The sequence below is a fragment of the Corvus hawaiiensis genome, chromosome 7, assembly GCF_020740725.1.
Source record: "Corvus hawaiiensis isolate bCorHaw1 chromosome 7, bCorHaw1.pri.cur, whole genome shotgun sequence".
Taxonomy (NCBI): domain Eukaryota; kingdom Metazoa; phylum Chordata; class Aves; order Passeriformes; family Corvidae; genus Corvus; species Corvus hawaiiensis.
Genome location: NC_063219.1, coordinates 15,624,767 through 15,647,837, shown reverse-complemented (window position 1 = coordinate 15,647,837; position 23,071 = coordinate 15,624,767). Strand labels below are relative to the sequence as shown.

The window sequence follows — 23,071 nt, the reverse complement described above, 5'->3', positions numbered from 1 at the left end:
CAGCAAAGCGACTTTCGAATGCGGCGGCTCGGCAGACGGCCCGCCCCTCGCTCCGCCCTGCGGGACGGCGGCGGGGAGCGGCCACTTCTGTACGCCGGCGCCGGGGCTGGGGAGGATGGATCGGCTCCCCCGCCTCACGGGGAACGCGGCCCCGAAAAGCGCCTTCACGGCCGCCGCGGCCCTGCTGCCCTTCTGGCTGGTAGAGCCCAACTTGGAGGCGCTGCTGCCGCCACCTGCCCCGGCCGCACAGAGCTAAACCGCTCCTGGAATGCCCCAGAAAAGGCCGAGGGTTTTTCTGAAGGACGTATCTCACCCAAAAATTAGGGTTTGCCGTTTTCACCCGTGAGAAAGAAAGTTAAATGTGACCATTCAAATGAATTACTTTTCTTCTTATGTACTTTACACTTCAGTCCAAGTTAATGCATTGTTTTCCAGATATCCTTGAATTTGCCCTCAAGAAGCTGACATTATGTGTGCTGGTATGGTGATGTTAAATATTTTAAGGAAACGACACATACAGGAGAAGCAGCCAAATATTTTGAAAATCAATTTACAGTGGAGGTCCCAAGGCTGCCAAAGCTGCTGAAAACATGTCTGTTGTCCGAAAATGGGTTCTTTTACCTGCTGTGCAAGAGTCCGATCCCCACAGAGAGGTGAGGTATTTGATTTTTGTATAGCTCTGCATAGAAAGGAGTGCTGAGTGTCAGATCCACTAAGCCAGCACAATGACTATCAAAAACGATCGCTATTCATACAGTTTAGTAAACAAAGGCATTAATATTCATTGGCTACAAGTTACATAGTTCTCTGATTAATTAGTATTCTGTCTACTGTTACAGTCTATGTGTTTAGTCTCTCTTCTTTTGAGTTGGTGAGTTTCATAAGTTGGGGGTCACAATCTCTCCTTGCCAGAATTACCTTCTAGCTACTTGGGACTGACTTAGCACAGTTGCAGAGTTGGCTTTGTTAGTTTCTCCCTTATCTTAGGAGTTCTGCCAAATGTCCTTGTGGCTTGTAAATTCTGCATTCTTTGCTTCCATTATCACTAGTACAGGCTTCTCCCCAAACTTCATTAACGTCCCTTTGGAGCTGAGATTATTGAAACATCTCAAGCTTTAAACTTCAGCAAGGCAATTCTACTGACAAGTAATTTATCTTTCTAACACCTGAACATCATACCTGCTGCCATAGGCAAAGGTAGTCCTTTGCAAGAGTCCTAAATCATACTCCTATTTTATGAGGTATTTGTTAGTACATTAGCTGATGAGCATTAAATAATGGCAATTATTAAATATATTTATTCATTTCAACCTAATTAAATAGCAGATTGAAAAAACACCCTCCATACCTGCCCTGAAAATCAGACTTGCAGTAGGTAACAATTCTGCAGGCACACAGACCTGCCTGTTGCTTTAGTTCTTGCTCTAGGGAAACAGACTGTCATTAAATGTGCTATGGGTGGGGGAAAAAGATGTAAGTATCCTCTAAGACATATTCTATGTTCCATGTGTGACAAATTCCACACTTTGGGGGCCTAAATTTTCTCTACTAAGTTTATTGAGCATACTGGTCAGCAAATTAAATTTAAAAATTGGCTTCTTAGAGCCAGGGACCCTTTTCCACACAGCTCTATTTAAACAGTGGAAATCTTTGCCAGGAGATATTGGAGATGTCATTACTCAAAATTTCAACATCACTTATTCAGAAAGTGATTGAACAAATTTGTAGAAGTTAAAAACAAGCAAGAGCTATTAACTGCCAAGGCAACTCTTTTTACTCAAGAAGGTCCTGAATTGGAGAACTGAGAAATACACTAAGAAAGTTTGATGGTTGCTGGCACAGTTCTCCCATCTCTTCCCCAGGCATCCACTAGTGAATGTTATTTATCTCTACCAGGGAAGAGCACAAACACAGCGGCCTCCCCTGCCTTGTAGTGATACAGAAGCAGTTCTTGCTTTGGGGAAAATGGCAGGGGTCAGCTCACCCAAGGACTAGGGACCAGACTCATTTCAGTAAAGTCCCTTTCTTCATCAGGGTATCATTTTTTCCACACAACGGGAGAGGGGTTGGCAGGACTTTGGGTCAGTCTTGGCATGGCTATGTTCACTTTGTGAAGGTCACTTTTCCCTCTTGCCTGGCCATATGAGCAGATAAGCCCTGGGTGGGTGTAACTGGTGGAGTTCCACCTGGCAGGCAGTAGATCTGTGTTTCTCAGAGCAAACAAGCAGCAGCTCTACTGCAGACATGTTTGCCATGATGCCTGCAAGGAGGATGCTTTCAGAAATCAAATCCAACTTGATCAGAAGCTCCTCAGCTGGATTGAAAGGTGGGGAAGTACTAAGTTTGGTGCTCCTTTTGCCATAAAATAAATGAGAAAGGCAAATGAAATAAGGAAGAGAAAGCACAGCACAAATTCTATAAATGCCTAGTAGATTTCTTCCTGCAGAACATCTATGTCTCATGATAATACATTTCCTTTTACGTTTTCTTAGGCCATCACAAAGAGAGGCAACATTATGATCATGTCTCATAAACCGATTCCTGTTTCACTAGGAAATCATTTAATAACAGAAGTACATTTCTAAGGAGGGGGATGGCTCATTCATTCAGAAATACAGCCTGCAAACCTTCCTAATCTACAAAATCCCATAGCCTCTCACTGACTTGCTAGCCATCATGATAGATTGGCAACCATCCGCAATCCCATGAAAGATGTGCCCTGCATCCCTTGAAAGGACAACAGTGGGGTGTAGAACAGCATGTTGGGATTTCTTGACTGTTAGAATTTCTCCCAATACTGTAAGCAAAAACATAACACTGAAGAAAGAACAAGTAGCCAGGATCCTTGCTATATGCCACAAACACTGCAAGTGGAACCCTAGATGGGCTCTTGGGAGGTATCAGGTCTAGTTTTTCATTGTTCCATTTGGTAGAATGCTGAAACAGTAGTAGAAGTTGGTAGCTTCATTTACAAGTAATTAGATCCATCAGAAAACCCAGTGAATAGTCTCTGCCTCCCTTGTTAGCAAGTCTGCTATGTTTCCAACCAGCCACTCAGCAGTGAAACTCAATGCCTAGGAGTGTATTAGGATCATCCAACTTGAAACTGATAACACAAGCTGAAAGTTTAACCTCTTCTCTGTGGTGGTTTTGATTTGCTTTTTTTTCTTTTAATTTCTCTCACCAGCATTGTTTCTAAGCAACATGAGAAAGCAGCTGTCCTGCATGAAGCCAAAGCCTAATTTCCCTGGCACACAAACTGAGAGGCAGAGGCAAGAAAGGAACAGCAACATCAAGAGGGAATTCCTCTTCAGAAATACCTGAAGTCAGAGAGGCTCCAAACCCAGATCCTGGAGCATATGGCAAGAGTTCACACAGGTAGAGCATGGTTTCTTCTGTACATTTATGAGAGAGAGAATAGGGGACAATATTCATTAACAGCTGTATGTATCGTGGAGCAGAGCATGCACTTTGATGTTACAATAAGTTGGTGGACCAAGTGCTGGCTTCTCTCTTTGCTGTAACTCCATCTCTTACATCCTGTCTTCTTCCCAGTCCATCCCCTCTTTCTACCCCATAGATCTGATTAATAGACACAGAGTAGGGAGAGGAAGCCATTGCTAAGAAACTTGGAAGTGGCAGCAGGTCAAAAGATGGCATTATATGAGAGAATATACATCACTCATGGGGAAGCAAGCAAGCTGCAAGCTGATGCTCAAGGCTGATGCTCATCTTAAATGGGCTCATTCTGTCCATTTCCCACTACCAAACTCCTTACCCTCACTTTCATTACTGTGCATGTTGTCTTATTTCTTGATTAAATTTTTCTCAGTTCCTATTTTAATCCTACCTTGGGTTTTGATTATATTTTTGTAGGTGGTCTCCAAGTGTCCCACTCTCTTTACTTGTGATTAAGAGAATCACTGACAGAGATACTTTGTAGGATGCACTTTTCTCTCTCCTAGATCCATTGAGTTTATGTTACAATGAAAAATAGAATATGGAAAAAAAACTCCTGAAGAAAGAGATTGAAAAACTCCTGTAAGTAGTAGCTGCCCACAATTGCTTTCACTGCACTTGAGATTGCACTTGTTTTCATTGCAAAGGGTTGTAAAATGTAAGTGGATGACAACTCTCAAACCTTAGTTTTCTCTTGCTGGAAAGCATGAACAAACTTCATTTGACATGCTCTTCATTTTGTTACATTCAGGCTGCAGTGGGAGACCTGACTGCACAGGGGACAGTAGAGATGTGACAGCCCAGAGCTTGCTCAGTGAGAGCAACCAGTGTAGTGCAGAGTTCATCCCTTGCAATGCATCCAGGGCAGCTGCTATCTGTAAGAGGTCTCCTAGCTCATGCAGCAGCATCTCATGCTCTTCAGTGCAGGATTGCCCAGCAGACAACTCCTAGGGGATGTAAGCAGTATTCCCTCTATTCCACACAAGTCCTGTGTCCATCTGCCCTAGGAATGCTTGCATGGATCAGTAGTACTTCGTCTGGAGGAAAGGTTACAGAATCAGGCCTCCCCTGAATGAGAAGGACAAGCACCAGTGAAGGATCTCTTTCGTTCTCTGGACTGTACAGTGAAATTCTTCTGTTCTGTTCAGACTTAAAGTCTATCCCCAGACTTTAAGTAATTGTTTCATATTTGCACTTCTTCCCCTATTTTGAAGCCTTTGGAGAAGATAGCAGTGGGGTTTGAGAGGAGGTAAGATTAGCAGAGATGCAAACAATTTTCCTACTTGGGAACTGTTTGTGAGAGATCCTGCAGCAGATTCCTAGCCCTGAATCGTAGTAAATTTAGCCTCAGTCTTGCACTAGCTTTAGAGTCATCTATTACATTTCCTATGCACTGGTTTGCTTAGAAACAGATGTAATTCAGAGTTGTTTCCTTGCTTTAAGGAGAGATTATGTTGGCATCAGACTACGAGAAAATGGATTTGATCCAAGAGGACAAAGGCACTCCACCTTTCTAGATGACATGGTAATCACCAGACTTCTAATTCCTATCCTCTTTAACTGCAGGGCTACTGCTAACTCTGAAAGATGGCTGCTTGGTACAGCTAAATAACCTGTCCCTAAAGTGGTCAATAAAAGGCCATTATGGAAAAGAATACCTAAAGAAATTGGCTGTGAATAGCATCCTGGTGTAGTGTATCCAAGATAATTAAAGATTTTGTTTATTTTTTAGCAAGGAAAAGCTCATTTGCAGAAAGCATTTGATACAGTTAAGTCAACTAACCAGAGGTTATTCTTCACAGACCAAAGCTGTTTGTGCATAAGAAAACAGTTGTCCTGTGTGTGTTTAAAATACCTCAGACCTCCTCGAGTATCTTACAACATATGAGGTACCCAGTGTAGTTACAGCTCATGTTTCCCTACATTACTGTAGTCTCTCTGTCTTCAGTCAAGCAATTACAGTCGAACAAACCACATAAGGTTCTTCTGTCTTTCTAGGTCCATTACAACTTAGCCCTCAGTGTTGCTTTGATGTGGTTAAGTGACTCCGATGCTCAGACTCCACTGACAAGAGAGAAATTGTGAGTATTGCAAAGCCAAGATCTTGCTGTTGCAGTGGGTTACACCAGTGTGAAGATGGAGTAAAAGCAGCAGTGAATTGAGCTCAGGACTACTTTTTGTATTTATAATACCAGGCTAACAATCTTCTTGTTCAAAACACCATACAGGAATTTTGCAGCTCGCAACCAATACACATATCCCAATCGAATTGAGAGAGAAGCTATGATATTATCTTCATATGCTGGAATACTAATGGTAAGAGGACAAGAAAGATGGCAGTATCTTTTATCCTATGGCAGATAGAATAGAAACACTCCTCATACCTAGAATGTCTTTGTTCATTGAAAGCACAGTATACAGACAGTGCAAATATTACAAATTCATCTCATTTTTATTAAGCAGCCATGAAGTTTTGCTCAGCCTTAGAAAACAAAACACGCAGTTTCAGTAGGTGGTCCTGTGCACGTGTACACGTTACTTAACTTGTCTCTGCCAAGCGCAAAATGGCAAGCAAGTTTCAGGACCAGATCAATGGATCTGTACTAGCAATATGAAACAGTACCAGGAGCTCATGTGAGAGCTGTTTTAGAGAAGGGGATATGAGCTTGATTTCATTCATTCACTTGAAAGAATACTACTTCTGAGAGCTGAACCTCTCTTCTAACCTGTCTTCACAGAACAGCATTTCTGTAGAAGAGATCTTTGAGATTTACAGAATGAAGCCCTCAGCAACACACTGGCAGAGCTCTGCAAAAGTGAGCAACTAGTTTTTTCTGCACATCTGTAAAAATGAAGTTATCCTGTAATATCTGTGCCTTTAAAACATATGTTACATTTTAAACTGAAGTAATTAGCTTTTTACCCCATTAGTAATAGCAAATGAGTTCCAACATTCTCTTAGAGCAAAAAGCCAAACTATTTACCACCTCCTCCTCTGCCTTTGTACACAGTGTACCAGGGAGAGGCAAGAAGAGGGCAGTCTAATTACTGACATCCACACTGAGATGTAACCTATCTCCTGAACCTTTGCCACAATGGTTTACAGAGATGCATTCCCACCACTATGTTCTAATTACCACTAGTGTGGAGTGGGGAAAAAGGCTGTGCAGGGCTGGGGAGATACTGCCTGCTTCACAAGGGCCTTGCCTCTGTTCAAAGCAAGTTTCTCTAGCAGTATCACTTTAGTCATATAATTGCCCTTTAAAAAGTAGGAGAGGTATTAGAATCTTTAATTCGTGACTCAAGGCACAAGAAAGTGTTCTGTATGACCCAGCTCCATAATGAAAAAGCATCTGGAATATATAGATTGTTTTTTCAGTAACATATAATTTATTGACATTTCCTAAGCAACTATTAAAAGTTGATGTGAAATTGTAGTCAGACTGTAACAGATGATTCACATGTAATTCACAGTGTTTCTGGTGCACTTTATTTTACTTTTTTTCCTAATCTCAGACATGCTTAGCTGTAATATTAATGACAGACTGACACCCAGTGTCCAGAAAGTGCTAGAGCTCATTCCAGCTCACAGTTACATGCACCAGAATAGCCTTGGCTGTAACCTCTCTTAGTTGAATTCTTCCACGTCAAGAACTAGAAATGTCACTAGTTGTGATGTAGGGGCAATTCACAATATGTTATTTAGAAGGAGGGATCTTCCTCTTTGCTCCTGGGATAAGTGGGTGAATCAACTGTCCCTCCTTTTGCTGTGAATGTTACACTGTATATTCTTACAGTCTTGTTTCTTATGGACAGGAATACTTTTCTTGATGAATTTCCAACCCAGGATGTTTTTAGAAATCTCTGTTTTGAGTGCTCACCATACACTGCAGAGGAGCAATGTTTTCTTGAAAGGTTTCCAGCTAGCTACTCATGCTGTTGCCCGTGGTGGAGTGTTTGAGTTTGCATTTGGGTTTTGGTGGGTTTATTCCTTTGGGAGGAGGAGAGGTGGGGTTTTTTAAGCTTTGATTTATATTCTGGTGTTACACAAGCAGAGACAAAGAAAGAACACAAACAGTATTTCTGCTCAGCTCATGTTACTGTCCACTTGCTAGATCTTGCCCCTTGTGGACTCAGAGATATTTCCTTAATGTTCACAAGGTAGCAAAGTTACAAAATTTTCTGAAGAAGGAGATAAGCCATTGTTATCAGGCTCTTCGGTTTCTGTTTCAGCCATCAACACTGCTTCATTTTAATCATGGGCTAAAGATCATTTCCACTCTATGAGAAAGGAATGGAAATGCTTTGATGAGCTGGGAAACTAAGGATACTTTATTTTGCAAAGTCCTAATTCATTTAAGAGGTTACATCTACGTTTTAAATTGACAATAACTCTTGGAACTCAGCTTATGCTTCCTTAAGAGTCCTAGACTCAAAGAGCTAGAATCCAGCCCATCTGAAAATTCAATCTCTGTGGGTTTTTTTTCCCACTGAAGTAAACTGATGGAGATTCCTGTTACCCCTTTTCAATTTTGAAGCCTTGGCTTAAATCTCCTTGAAAATCATGTGCTAGCTTTATCAAGATGTATAGATACTTAGGGAGCCCAGGTCACACCCTCATGGCAGTTCAGATGGGCATTATAAATGGTGCTCATTTATCCACCAGGACTGCTGAAGCAGTTGTCTGTGGATGCTAAAAAGCAGGAACAGAGGAATTTTCCAGCTGCTGAAGCATTTGTGAAGTTTTTCTTTCTCATGTTTTAGCTGAGAAACAGTGAAAGACTTCTGCAAACTAACTCTCTATCTTGTACCTGCAAGGTCTTGTTTTGGTTCACTGAAGAAAATATTTTGAAATGGGTGGTTATACCGCTCAGCCACTCACTTTTGTTGGTGGCTAGCCAATGGGCCAGACATGTAATTTTTCTTTTGTGATCCATGCTATAAAAAGATGGGTTTTGGCATTAAAAGGGTGGGCTTCGACCATCTTCTCTGACCTGAATTTATGTCGTTTTTTGCCGTCCCTGTGCGCAACAGCAACAGTTATCTTAGCTTCTGCTGACCAGAAGAGTGTGCCCATTGTCTTAGCACGTAGTTTCTGCAGGTATATGAGTCTATGAATTGTTGTCCTTTCAGGACCACTGGATTCAACCTTTCAAGATTTCCCTGCATCCATTTGCCATGCTGACTGCCCCTGAAGCTGCAGAGCATGCTCGGAAGCAAAGTAAGCACATTTCACCCCAACTCCTACAAGGCCGGGGCAAGGGAACACCAGGCAGCAGGACCTGGCTCAGCAGAGCCACCAAGTTGCAGCCTGCTGAGCACCAACAGCTGCACATGGAAAGGATGGTGTAAACCTTGGCCTATTCTCTTGGGAGGGGATAGGGAGGGATGTAGAGGTGTTTAGTCATTGTAGCCTAAAAATGGCGTCTAGCTCAGGCTACTGAAATTCATGACAAAAGGTGCATTTTCCTCAAGTAGAGGAAAGATTACATGTTTCCAATAGAATCAGCCTTTATGTCTGTCAATCATTTGCTTGCTTTTAAGCTTGGACTAATACTAGAAGTTTTGCAAAGGTCAGTTTTGCTACTGGCCAGTGAGAGCCACCTACAGCTTGCCTGTTTCTTTTCCAAGTGCAGCAATAATGAGAGTAACTTCAGGAGCATTAAAGAATTTGAAGCCAGAACCTCTTACCTGCAACCATGTGTTGCAAGTGAGCCCATGCAGTAGGTCTGTAAACCAGCCTGGTGGCACTCAGTAAGCCCAAGATGATACGAGGCTCTCTCTCTCCCCCAAAGGCGTCAAGTACCAGACACCAAAAGCACATCTAAAGCAAGGCTCTCGTTCAGCAAGGAGAGCTAAAAAGGACCACAAGCAACTGGACACACTGACCAGAAGAAAGCAACAGGGTGACAAAGTAGGTCTGGAGAATTCACATAGGCCAGTAAAAGAGTTTTTGCAACACTATCACGGAATGTCCATCTTGTCTACCCTTCTCAGCTCTCTAGCACGAGATGTTTCATAGTAACACTGAAGTGTCAATTCTAAATTGGATGGCACGACATTGGCAGGAGGTGTCACTGGTGAGCTGGAAAGTCGACTCCGGTAATATACACATGGAAAGCATTCTTCTGGCTAATATTCTTGAAAAAAAACCCCAAAGCATTTACTACCATCACTTTTAGGTTAAAAAAAAAAAAAAAAAAAAAAAAAGGCAAGCCTATTTTAAAGAAATTAGCAAAAAACCTGACTCCATAAAGAGCCTAGTAATGTCAGATTAGCCTAGCATGTTCATGAAATAGGTTCTGCCTTTCTATTTGTCCATTATTCACTAAAGCCTTTTGTTTACCACTGCTCCACTAAGCAACAGAGCTAAGACAACATTCCAGCAGCAGGGCTGGATTTGCGGATCTAGAGTAAGGGGGCTCCCCCACAGCCCTGAGTTCAGCGTGCCTCACATGTGACACAGCAGGAGGCAAGCTGATCTGTCGTGCACTCCCCATCTCTCCTGATGGATTCAGCCCTGCCTGCTGTGCTTGCGCTTATTAACATTTGCATCCTGCAGGGAGCTACAGAAGCAAAACAAGGAATCTCTCCAAGGAAGCCTGGAACAAACTCAAAAGTGAGGAAAGCAAATGAAGCAAAGACATAGCAAAGATCTAAGACTTCATGTACCTCACTTAGTTGTAGGTGAGCTAACTGATGTCTTCTACATTAGCTTTGGTAATACATTTGCAACTTGTGTTTTGGTTGAGGTTTTGTTTGTTTGTTTTTAAATCTTCACAGCCATTCCTTCCTTTCCACCTTCATATGTTGCATCTAAGACATCCATTCCTCTTCCCTTAGCCACTTCTCTCCTGCTTCCTCCCCCTGCCAGTATGTCGAGAGCTTACATTTTCCCAGTGTATCCCTACCGCTCCTCAATGCACCATGCCCATTTTACAGAGACAATGAGTGGATGCAGCACTTCAGAGGCAGGGAATACACACTTTCCCTTTTCCACAGTGTTTTGCAACTCCCATACATGATCCAGCATTGGGCAGCATGATGCGGGCTGTGTCTCTCAGCTCTCCCCTTTAACCATCCTGGTTTCTTATTTTGGTGAAGGGCTCAGCTAAAGAAAGAGCATCTCCCTGCAGTGCCAACATAGCACTGAAGTCTATCTTCCTATCCCCATTTGTAGGTCTCTAATGGTTTACCTCTTTAATGTCCATGCTGTGCTGCCTAACAACGCTCCCCATTCCCTAGATGGGCTGTCACTAATCACAGCTCAATACATTCACAAATTACAAATTAACTGGTGAGTCTTTGATTCTTGCAAACAAATTCAGTAGAACCATAGGCAGCAGCCAGTGACAGGACCTGAGCAAATTTTATCCCAACTCAAACAGCATCAATCTGACCCCTTAAAAGCCAAACCAGAGAGAAATTGTATTTTGAAATGAGGTCATTACAAGAGGGGAGGAGGGGATATTGCTGCTGAACCCTTGAGAGAACAATGGTGAGGGGGTGGTTAAGATTAAACAGCTACAGAGATTAACATCTCATGACTGTTTTTTGTTCACTGACCTGTAATAAAATAAACAGTAAGACTAACAAATAGGTGGTTAGCCTTGTTATTCCAGTGCTGTCTTTGCTGTTAAAGTACTGCCATGGTCTTCACTTTTCTTTGGCTGGCTTTATAGATAAAACTGGTGGAGTTAAGAGGAGTAAGCAACAGAAATCTTACTATAGTATGTTATACTTACTATATTATTACTTACTTATTATGCTAATAAGCTTAAACCCAGTATTTTATTCTCAGAGTGCAAGTACCTGCCCTTTTGCTACTCCCTCCCCTGTTGGCTGGCTGGCATCTGATTGTCTGCACACAAAAATCAAGCCCAGCAGCTCAGATGGTTTGCTGCTCACATGTTCAGACAACCAGAATTAAGAGACCTGAAAGGTGCTTGTGTGTGCACCACAGGATTGGTGAATCATAGCCTTCTGCTACCTTGATTGGAAATTACTTCTTTCCTGAGCAATATTGTCTCCCAAATGAAAAAAAAAGCTCTTTCAGTAACCAGATCAATTAGTCAGAACAACTTCAAACTCTTTCTTCAGCTATGCAGAAAGCAATGGACAGAGTTCAGAGCTCAGATGTGATGCAGAGTCATGAATTTGTTCTACAGGACCCAGAAGAGACTTCTGATCATATGTGCACCATATGCATACATTTGGTGCCTACTATTGCACTGCAATACTACCCATAGTGGGAAAGGTAAGAGGCCATTCTGGCTCTGTTCTTCCTAGATATCTGGCATCATGGTAAAGGGGCAAGTGGGGAACTGAACAGGGCATTATCTACTTTTCCTTTGGTAATTTAAGAGGAAAATTGTACCCCAGAGGCTCAGTCCAGCAGCAGAATTTGCTGCTGCAATTCATAACCCAGTTTATGACAGTGAAATCAGATGGTTTCAGCTGACACTCTTGACTGGACAACACAGCAGCTGAGACACAGACATACTGTCTGCTGGACAGAGATTCTAACTTCTTAGATTGCTCTACACAAGTTTGTGAGTCAGTCTTTACACCACAGCCAGAGTTACTAGAGCACTGCCCATGCAAGCAAGCATAAATTTTCCCCTAATTTCTGCTATAGTACTATTGACTTAAGACATGCCACTACTGATTCTCTAACTAGTCCTGAGAATTCTCACTCATTATGGTAAAGAGCTTTTTCCTAGCCAAATGTCATGTGGAAACATTTAGCATCCATCACAGAATGGCAAAATATCTTTTCTCCCACAGGTTTATCTGTTGGACAAAGATATAACCAATCTGTTCTGAAAAGCACCAATTTTGTCAGGTTGGAATGAATGTAAGTCCACAGGACTATATATCTTTGAGAGGCAGCTGGCAGCAACAGCAATTACCAAAGCCATGAGAAAATCCGTTTTACTCCATCTCTCTAAAACACTGTTAAAGGTGCTGGCTTCACAAGGGCAGTCATGGTTGGAAGAGCACTCAGAGGTCCTCAAAACAGAAACTAGCCCACACAGGCTGTTATGGAGGTAATCTGCCAGGTACTTCCACACAGGTATTTCCACTGCCAATGCTAACACATCATCCATTTAAGTGAAGCAAGTGTGTGCTGTGGTTGCCAAAGGCATCCAGGGCTAGCCTTCATGGGGACTTGCCAGCAGACAAATATCAAGCCCTGAGCAGTGCATTTACAGTAACAGCAGCAATACATCAAGTCAAATACAACAGGCAAGCAAACATCATGACAAACCCGACAGGATGAAGGCGGGTGGTCTGAGGTAACACAGTCTGGGAGAAAAGGGCTGAATATACTAAAGAGGACAGAAGGGTATCTAACCTGCTTGGAAATGGTGAGTGCACATTGGCACCTGTCATTTAATATGGATACAGTTAAAAATAACATCAGTGAAGTGGTTTGTGTTAGAAGCCTGTGAAGGGAGAGGTTTCATATTCCCCCCATCCATTTCCCCAGAAGACACTCTTGTCTCTTTCCTTTCTTGCACCAGCACTGAAAGCCCTTTTCTTTGGCCTGAAACCTTGTAAGCAAAGCTGTGCTCCACTAAGTCTCCCAAACTTTGCCCTGCCCTCCCTGCTTACAGCCACAAACACTTCTTTGTTCCACTGGAGGTGGAGACTATGTAGTTGAAAATAGAGCTCTTTTAAGTAAATTAGATCTACGAAGGTGTTCATCTGTGTGCCAAGTTACTAATGGATCATGTTGACAAGGTCTTCACATGCTTGAATGAGTCCCTCCAAATACATGATTAAAAATGTAGTTTTGAAGTGCAGTAGTTTGTTTTGATCTGAAGCCTCACCTACTAGTGATATAAGTAATTTTTATAACGAGCTTTGCATATTCCATGAAGCAGTTTTTAAAAGTCTAAGATTTAGGTGCAAGAAAATGATAATCAGAACAGAACAAGTCAAGGTTTGTTACACCCCTGCACCAAATGGGAAAAAAACAGAGGAAAAGTTCCAAAATGGAGGAATACAGTTTTCTCTAGCCTACTCTCTGTGCTTTAGTGTTAAAGCACTCTGCTTTAGCATTACACAACAATCCTTCTGGGTTCCAGATAGAGAGCAACTTGAGTTTAATGCCATATGCTCCCTTTGAATTTTTAAAACGAGACTTTCAAAGGGAAAAAACTGAACCAAGTGACCCAAACTGATTAACGGTGTTAGTCAGTAATTCAGATACACTGATAAATATCTAGTAAGAACCACTTGATTTCAATCTGTATAGTCTTCCGGGATGCAGCAATTAATCACACACCAGGAAGAGACTGAGACTTTTAATCACTACTTCCTCTTTACACATCTGTGTTAAAAACTGTACACAATAGAAAGGATTAGTAGGCAAAGGCTAACAACACCACGTGAGATGGAGTCTTTTCCTGTCTCCAGGATAAAGCTTGTGACAAAGTATTGAAATTGAAGCAAAGTTCATCTGCTGTCACAGAAGGAAAGTTTGCCATAGGACAAACTTGGGCAAGAGGTAATCAATACAGGATGTGGAAGGAGAGGAACAGACCTATACCACAAGCTGCTCAGGTCTGCTGAGTTTGAGAGCTTTCAGGCAAAGGAGGTTCTGTAAAGAACCATTGTTATATACTCATACACATGCTTGTACCTATCTCACATTGGCTCAGATGGACCACATGAAACAGTTAACAGCAGCTCAAAGTGTATTCTACCCCACAGTTACACGATAACTCGCACACAGCATCAAAAAATGCAACACAAAACACAGAAAAAATGAGTCCCCCATGGTAAATACAATTAACATCATAACTACAATAAAGACAAAACATGTTAAATCCCCACAGCTTAGAATGGTCTCTTTTGTGTTAGTTTTTGCAGATGGGCCATTAGGACTATGGTATATAAAAGCAAACACAATGTCTGCTCACAGCTCTCAACTTTCATCCCAGCAAATTTTCAGAAATGGGAAAGAGAAGTGGAAACCCCACTGTGCCAGTCCCCTGCTCTGACAAAGACACCAGGGTGGACTATGACTCTTTGCAAATATGTATTTTGCAGATCATTTTTTAATGAAGACAAGAGCTTCTGGGCCACTGCTGTGAATATAGCGGTGACCACCTCGACCTGCAGCCCTCTGTGAAACAATGCAACTCCTTTAAGGCAAAAAAAGGCTGCTAGATTATTTATGAGAGCCCAGTTACTCAGAACATCATTACCTTTTAAAAAAGAAGAATGATCCTGACTTCCAGAACTGGTTCTGTCTCTTCAATTCCATCAGGTCTTGCCACGTAATACTACAAGGGAGTTCTGCTTAGCAGCACATCACAGTTTAAGAAAGTGCATATAGTTTATCCTTTAAGAATATAGTTACACAGTCTCTCCAAGCGACTTGAGAGACAGGCAAAGTTCAGTAAGGCGATGCAAAGTTTCATTGAAAATGAAGGGAATAATCTGTTTCATATCAAAGCTATTTCCAGGGCCTTTTCATAACTTGAAGATACTAAAAGAAAGTGGAGTGACTGTTCCTAGGTAAAGAATATGTTTACATCACCCAGGGAAGGGCTGGCAGGGCTAGCTGATATAAACGTCTGCTGTGGGCTGATGTACACAACTTGCTTATGACCACACTGTGTTATGATACAGTGATACTTGAACATGTTAAATCAGATTTGCAATGGGTACGGTTTTCCTAACATAAAAGCTGTGTTGGTTAAAATCAGGCAAAGGATTAATGCTTGCCAAGGTACTTCTCTTGTTATTCAGATATACTTTAGAGTATAAGCCAAAGCAGCAGGAACACTCCACATCCCCACACTCAAAAAGCTCAGCAGTTTCCCACATGGCAATTGCCTGCACACCAGTGTATAATGGGAGCATATGGAGTAACATGGTAAATGTCTTTTAATAGCATAATTCTGAAATTCATTATTCAGGCCTGGACATAAGTGCCACACATCATCCCCAAATCGCACAAATACATTTGCTCCTATTGTCTTAATACAGAGTCCTTATAAATCCCATTTCTTCAAGTCATAAAGCATCTTCCATTTATTTGCTATCACATACGTGATCATACCCATTTGTTGGCACACCTGAGCTCTTCCCTATGGGTAAGAATTAAACCTTTTCTGTTAGTTTCAAAAGAGTGAATCTTTTTGCAATCCCATCTCCAAAATAGAACACAATTTCTCAGAAATACACATAGAAGCTGGCAATACTCCTTTTCCTGTGTGTCTGTCTTGTTTAGTAACGTCAGAATCAGTTAAACTTCTGTCTTTTTTACATTTTTGCTATTTGCTACTGCAGAATTCTGTTTCCCCTAACATTCAGCTGTATAAAAAAGAAAAGCCCCAAGGTCAAATGTTGGCTCTTGCTGATATTTGTCCCAGGCTATGTCCATCTCCCTGAGATCTGCTCCCTCAATGCCTTAGGTGGCTCTTGTATCTTGTATGAAATACCTAAGTTCAGGGCAGACAGTATTTATTGAAACCTAGGGAATAGAGAAGAATTCTTGACTGTGGTGCAGTAAATGCCAAAAATTGTCTCTTTGCAGAGGCTGGCTGACTCACACTGAATTACTGCTCTCATACAAAATAAACAGTGAATGCATGCCAAAACCCTGGTTCAAACAAATCTTTCTTCAGTACTACTAACAGATTAAAGTTGTGCAGTCCTGAGGGAAATCTGATTTATTTCACATTTTCAGGGGAGAGGAGGAATAGTTTTAAAATATATTCACCGTTATCCAGTGATTCATGATAAGTTTGAACATGGTAAGTTAAGCAAGTGTTTAAGGTCCAACTGCATGTTGCTGGTAAGTATACACTAACCATACCCTGGTAAGTGAAGGGAAAGATCTGATTCTTTCATCTCAGTTCTCTATTTTTACAAGTTTTCAATCTAGGAATAGATTCCAGCCCTATACTTACCAGGGATACTACTTTTTTTCAGCAAAGTTCTGGAGACTTTTGGAAAGAGAAAGCAGTAGAGAGAGCACAGAACTACTAGGACACTCTGCAACCTTATCTAGTATATATTTAATTTTAAATCCCTTCATCTTGGCTTGAAATGGTAGGCTTCGATTTTATTTTGCCTAGCTAACATTCTGATAATGGAGTCCTTGAATAAAACCAAGCAACTTTTACAGCAGTGAGGTGGACTGCTTAAAACTCACATCTCTCCTTGCTAACGTCCGAGACTTCATTTAGCCATTATTTCACACTCACATGACCCCTCAATAACAGCCTGTTAGTGATCCTCACCAGCCTTTCCCTGACAACACTGGAGAGGAAAATAGAACTATTCTTTGCCCTTCTTGTCCTCTCTTTTGTACATGGGACACTATCTCTGCTCTCCTGCCTGTCCTTTACTGCATGTAGGCTGTTCAGCTACTGCAAATGTTTGGTGTACATAAGAACACCATGCTTCAGCCAGAGAGAAATGGAGCATGAACAACTTGGCTCTCAGGGCAGAGGTGTGAAAAAGCATGTTTCCTCTTGTTCACAAACACCTAATATCATGCATTTATGGGAACTGCACTGTGTAAGGAATATGTGTGTTAGCATGCTTAGCTAACTCAGATTTGCAAAATAACACAGCAATTCAGGTACAGTATCTGCTTGTCTGCTTAGAACAGGAAATCAAAGTATTTCATTTGTCTTCAGCAGGAATAAATAAAGAAAGAACAGACCAGTTCCCCAGACAGCAATTAACACGTGCCCACTTACTGCAACAAAGTACCTGGTTCAATTTGTGCAATTGAGAACCTTGGCTCTGTAGTGATGTGTAGATTATATGCTGGCATTCCTCTGGTAAAAGGCAAGAACGAACAGAAATAACTATTCAGAGATCAGGGTGATAGGTAGGGTGTCTGGATTCTAGATTCCATTGCATCCTAGAGCTTAGGGGTAGTTAAACTTCTCCAAAGTTTTCCACCTGAGTCAGGGATGGTGGCAGTTCCTAGTTTTTAAGAACCACTGAGAGGCTGCACTTGCTTTTGTTTGCAAATGTTCAGGGAATATCAAGCAGACATTAAGAAATGGTGCTAAAGTAGAGGGACACTGGAAATCCACAGAGCATCCAAGTTTTCACCAACAAGTCTTCTAGGCTCCTGCAGCTTGCTTTATGGTTGGTAGCAGGCACTAGAGCTGCTGGCATGCAGGCTATATTTCTCTACAAAAACACTGCTATTTTCAGATTACTCCTATGCTCAAATTTTTCTGAGGTGCAAAAGCAGTCAATCTCCATGTAAAAGCAGCTGTCATAACAGCGTACTGGCTGAGGGCAGCTGCAACAGATGGAAATAACCACGCTCCTCAGACCATGGATACCATTTGTATAACAAGATATCCTGGCTCCAGAGTTTCAGATCAACCCACAGCCCTTCCTGCAGTGCCGTGTTCATCTGTGGCATAGGGTCCTAGGAGCAGGATCCAAGAAGTTGGATGAGTACTGGGAAGACAAATCCACTGAGAGTTTTTATAAAAAGAGACAAAACCTCCTGCTCAGAAAACCTCTTGAGCAAAACAAAGCTTGAGGTCCTGAAGTTTGAATGAGATATTATGTATATTTGCTTCATATCTACCCTTCCCTCAGTGCCTACTCAAGGAAGTTGCTTGACAGATGGCCCATCTGACCTGTGATGGCTGCTCTACTTTTGTTACAATAAGGACTTTACATGTACCTGCCCTACTCAAGTTCAAGGTCTCTCAAGTTCCAAACTTCATTACCAAGTCCAGTGCCCAAAATATTGATCTGTGAAGGACCATGTGGGATCCAAAACACAAACCTGCTCCCCATGGCAAGCATGGTCACAGAGAGAACAAAAAAAAGTGTAAGAGTTCTGAGCCTGACAAAGATCTTTGAGAAATGCAAGCACAGGCCTGCACATTGGAGTTGTTCCTGTAAGTGAATTCAATTTGCTTAGCATTAATCATCAGAAAGAAGTTATTTTTGATACAAAGAAAGCATACAGGTGTTCAGAAACAAGACTCAAATCACACTCTTCCCTCAGTCTGCTTTCAGTGTTAAAGGGTGCAATTTCCTGGCTGAGGAAGCACCTCCAAGAGAGAGGCTGACAATAGTGATACCATTTACAACACCCATTAGAAGCACAACTAGAGCTGTGTAAAAACAGAATAGCTAAATATTTGTCCCTGAAGTTTTGCAGTTTCATGAAATCACCATACAAGACTCATAGTGAAAGACATATGCAAGAAAGCCCAAAACAAGTAGCATTTTGGCTGAACAAGAAGCCAGTAAGACAAAATGACCCAAAATTCCTTCACACAGTATGAGCAAGAAACATGAAAATGCACTGCACATGAATGTATTTTGTGAAGGTTAGTTCAAAGGTGGATGTGGAAGGTGAGAAAAGGAAGGCAAGCAGGAGAGAAAAGATGTCACAGTTACACCCTAGCAAAAATAGCAAAGATGAGAACAGCTGAGTGAATGGCACAAACAGCCTAACATGGATATCCAGCTTCTTGTAGGCAAGTACATTTATACACATCTTTAGATGGTCTACCAACAAATTAGCAGAGGGGGAACCTCAAGTGGTTGTTTTATTATCTCTCTGATAAATTTACCAAAGAAAGCCTATTGTGTACTTGAAAGATTTCAAATACTAAAACAGTTACATACATAAAAAACATACATACATACATAAAAAATATTTTGGTTGTGTTTTCTGTCCGGCTAATTTCCCTTTTAGCTTTTCAACTGCTGAGAGAGACCTTAAGTTCATATCATCTTAGACTTTTAAGATGTCAGGAAAATAAGTTTGAAATAACCTATTTCAAAAAAATCTAAGAAATATCACCAAACAATACCACTGAATTTAAGTATTTCTAACTGGATTTTACTGCTGCTAAGATATAGCAGCCCAGCAGACCTAAATTGCTCAGTGGGCTAACTTGGGTTGGACAGAGGAGTCTTGTTTTGTTACAGTATCTTTAAGACATGTGAAAGCTCCAGCACAATTCAGATGTACGGGGATTATCCCTTTCTTTGTTCTACATTACAGAAGATTTATAGGAACCCAGGACTGGGTGCAGGAGATGGGCACAAAGTTGAATGAATGTGTGATAAAAAGAAGTCATCCACAGAGCTATCAAAGAGCAAATGGGGTTTTTCACTTTCTCCAAATGCTCCCAAAACTTGTCAAAAGGCTGCTAACAGGATACTTTCAGCATGAAATAATGATAAAAGTTGCTTCCCACTTCCAGAGTCCCAAAGGGACATCCACCATTCTCTAATACTAGAGAAAGGAAGACAGCAGTAATGGTCTGCACATCCTATAGAAAATGGATATGAGCTAGTCTTAGGGCTCAGTAGAAGAGTCCCTATAGACCCTTGCAGTCTTTGGATTGCTTTGTACAACCCAGGCAAAACCAAGTCAGCTTTCAAATACTTTCCAGTGTGATTGGGACTACTTTTGTTTTATTGCAGATGTCTTTCTTTGAGGGCTGCTCCTGTGACACCACCACAGACCCGTCAGACCTGCATGCCCACCTCAACTGCTGACAAGGTGGAAACCAGCTGCTGGATGATCTATGAATGTCCCGACTACACAGGCCATCAATACTTCCTGAAGGGGGAGTCTCTTCTGACTTCCAGCATTGGGTGGGCTTCAATGACTCCACTAGGTGTTGTTTCATCACAGCAGTTAAGTTTTCCATATTGTCTCCATGTATGTTACTGCTCTCATTAGAATCAGAGCACCACATCCCATTTTGACAGCTCTGGCCTAAGGAACTTCTCCAGGGACCTCTGCAGAGGAGAGGAGTAGTTTTACTACTCACCAAGTTCACCTAATGAGGTTTGGTCTCTCAAAGAGGTAGGTAAGTAAATTTGGATTCTCACCCAAATAAATGGTTGATTAGTACTCAAGTGTGGGAGGGGAGGAGTTAATGGTATCAATTTTTAGTTTAATAACATGTCTATTATTTTATATATATAAAAGCACTTCACCAGTCTTCTAAAACCACTCAGGCTCTACATGCTGTACTAAACATCACAAGGACATTCAGTACAGAGCTGAAAACCACAGCTCCCATGCCCTAGTCAATGCTCTTATGTCATGACAGGCTTAAAGTTGATGACTACACTACTGCAGAGGCAACCTGACACATCCCATTGTAGAGACACCACCATGTGTTTGAGCCAAACATTAAGGCATATTTGCTTCATGATAGGTTATTTCTGAGTACTTCAGGCCAGAATAGATCTGTGTTTTTTCTTTCTAGACTCATTCCCTGGAAGGGTTTTACTCAGAGGGGAGAAGTTGCCAAGATGTGAAATATCTCAATACTCACACGTAAGACTAAGGAGTTGAAAATTGGCCCAGGAGTAGGCTCAATGCTGGAATATGTCCCTCCAATATTCATAAAAAAATTAGTTCATGCATGTTATAAGCCTTATGCACAATTCACAGTTTCCCTGTCCAGTAGAAGCTACATAGATTACCACACAAGTTTCCAGATACATTCCATCTGCATAGGATAATGCAGCTATTTTTTCCACTGATATCCAATTCTGGGCTTCACTTAGCTAAGACAAATTCTGGGGCCAGTTGCTAAAAGCAGTGCACTCTTGTGTCCTTACAAGTGGTAGAGGGAAAGAAGTCACAGGTAAAGAATCTGGGAACAAGATGGACTGAAAGAAAGTTGACTTGGGAGACCAATGAGAAGTATTAAGAAGGAGGAAAGAAACTGAGAATTAGTATGGGGGTAGGAAAAAAAAAGCTAAAATTAGGAAGGATACTAAAGTGTTGTTTGGTTTGTTGTGGGTTAGTGTTTCTGGTTTTTTTTTAATTAACCTGTTGGACATTGCACAGTAGCAGCAATACTCTAGTGTCTATACAACTGCACTCAAGCACCTGCAAAAACTGTATTGCACATTGATGCAAAGCAGCAAGTATTTTTCTATAGCAAATCTTTTCTGTGCTAGATACAAGAGTCAGAGACAGCATTGAAACAGTTTATTATCTTAGTAAATAAAAAGCAAAAAAACCCCACCTGCCCGCTCAAGGCTGTACAAGAAAAATCCAGTTATGATGTCAACATCTGAGAAGATTGAGGACATATGACTGCTGTAGCAATCCAGGTATATCACTGAGTTTATTTTTTTACCTGCATGCAGAGTTGCTAGTTGTCCTAGCAAGTGCAGTTCTGCTCTCTCTGGAACAGAAAGGAGCACTGCTCACAGCACTGGTGCTATAAATTAAGACCCAGTCGCATTTATTCCTGCTAAACTGACCTTTCTGCACATACTAGTGGCTATTCACTGTCATGTTGCTAGCATCAGTAGCATCTAGCAAGATGTAGTCACCTAGAACTGCCACTTGACATCTTGTTTATCCATGTTTGGATTTGCCTTTGCACTCCCAGGAGCACAGCAGCTTCAGCAGTCTGAGGAATGACTTGAGAAGCAGGATGTTGAAGTTCATGGATAACTGCCCATCTCTCCAAGAGGGCTTTCACTACACAGACATCCAGACTTGTAACATATACAGGTGATTCACCAAATGGGATGCCATGAGTGCCAAAGTTGGATCCTTCCAACAATAGGGGATATTTTCTAACCAGTACTTTCCTACCTGTATGTTTGAAAATAGCATCTTTGGAAAAAAAATATTTCAGATCTTAGAGAAAAAAATTCTTCATTTATGATTATGGAAATCCCAAACGTCACCTGTAATTGAGTTCATGGATTAACTCCATGCTTGCATTGATTATAGGATGTACCTTTCATCTTGAGTTTCTCCACAACAGCAATGGCTTTCACAGAAGTATTTCTTCTGTGAGTACACTGGCACGTTGACAGCAAACAGTATCACCATGGAAATACTGCATACCAAGCCTCCAGCTGTGAGACTAGATGACTTAAGACAGAGCAAGGCGTTTACAGTTTTTATCAAGTTTATCAATAAAAATAATATCTAGCAATGACTATTTGAAATGCTACAGATACCAAAATAAATCTTTCAGTTAGTTATTCACTTCAAGATTAAGAAAAACCCAACAAACAGTCTTGGTGGCCAATAGTTCCTGCTACCATTTGGCATTAAATCCAGATTTCTGCACAGGATTGAATTGCTGCTACTTCCATCTTAAGGCCTACACTATGCCCTTTTGTTTAGCCAGGACCTCACACCATTTGGAGGCATGAACTCATGTTGACCCTCCACAGCACAGAAGTAGCAGCCTTCCCTAGGGTCTGGGGCTAGGAACCAAAAGAGAGACACATTATGTTAAAGATTATACAACCAGTTCAGTGTGCAAGTGGGCCCCCACAAGTCTTTCACATACTCTAACAGCACACTGTTTACACTACACTGTAGAATCTTTAAAACTCCATTTCAAGTTTTACAACAGTAGCAATCATTCAGGCCTCTATACCCTTTCTGTGCTCAGGAGTTAGGCTAGCCAAGTCCCTGGGATATTCACACGGGCACACCTTTGGTTTCACATTCCACTCAGAAGCAGGCAGTGTGTTTTCAGCCAATGTCTAACTCCTGGGAGGCTGTGGTACTAATATTTTGCAATAACCCCACCTCTAGTCAAAGTTAGAGCTTTCCTAAGCCTGTTTTCCCTTAGTTGCTTCCATT

The 23,071-nt window shown here is 41.5% G+C and overlaps 2 protein-coding genes across 2 annotated transcripts; both read left to right on the top strand.

Annotated features, from left to right (window-relative positions):
* Positions 1-48: 48 nt before the first annotated feature.
* Positions 49-11,056, top strand: C7H2orf80 (chromosome 7 C2orf80 homolog). Its single transcript, XM_048309388.1, has 10 exons — positions 49-653; positions 3,188-3,378; positions 3,877-4,041; positions 4,903-4,984; positions 5,458-5,540; positions 5,688-5,775; positions 6,198-6,275; positions 8,593-8,680; positions 9,255-9,373; positions 10,022-11,056. Exons 3-10 carry the CDS (start codon positions 4,001-4,003, stop codon positions 10,106-10,108), a joined length of 666 nt encoding a protein of 221 aa, XP_048165345.1. The 5' UTR covers positions 49-653; positions 3,188-3,378; positions 3,877-4,000; the 3' UTR covers positions 10,109-11,056.
* Positions 11,057-12,738: 1,682 nt separating this feature from the next.
* Positions 12,739-21,980, top strand: LOC125328591 (gamma-crystallin B-like). Its single transcript, XM_048309498.1, is given in 4 exon segments — positions 12,739-12,758; positions 19,912-20,054; positions 20,057-20,193; positions 21,852-21,980. Coding segments are annotated over 4 exon segments (429 nt in total).
* Positions 21,981-23,071: the final 1,091 nt, after the last annotated feature.

Bases quoted from the DNA above. Each gene is read 5' to 3' on its own strand.
- C7H2orf80 (XM_048309388.1), top strand. From the start codon at position 4,001: ATGGAAAAAAAACTCCTGAAGAAAGAGATTGAAAAACTCCT. The intron at 4,985-5,457 runs GTAATCACCAGA...CTGTCTTTCTAG, and splicing joins CCACCTTTCTAGATGACATG to GTCCATTACAACTTAGCCCT. The intron at 9,374-10,021 runs GTAGGTCTGGAG...TGCATCCTGCAG, and splicing joins GAAAGCAACAGGGTGACAAA to GGAGCTACAGAAGCAAAACA.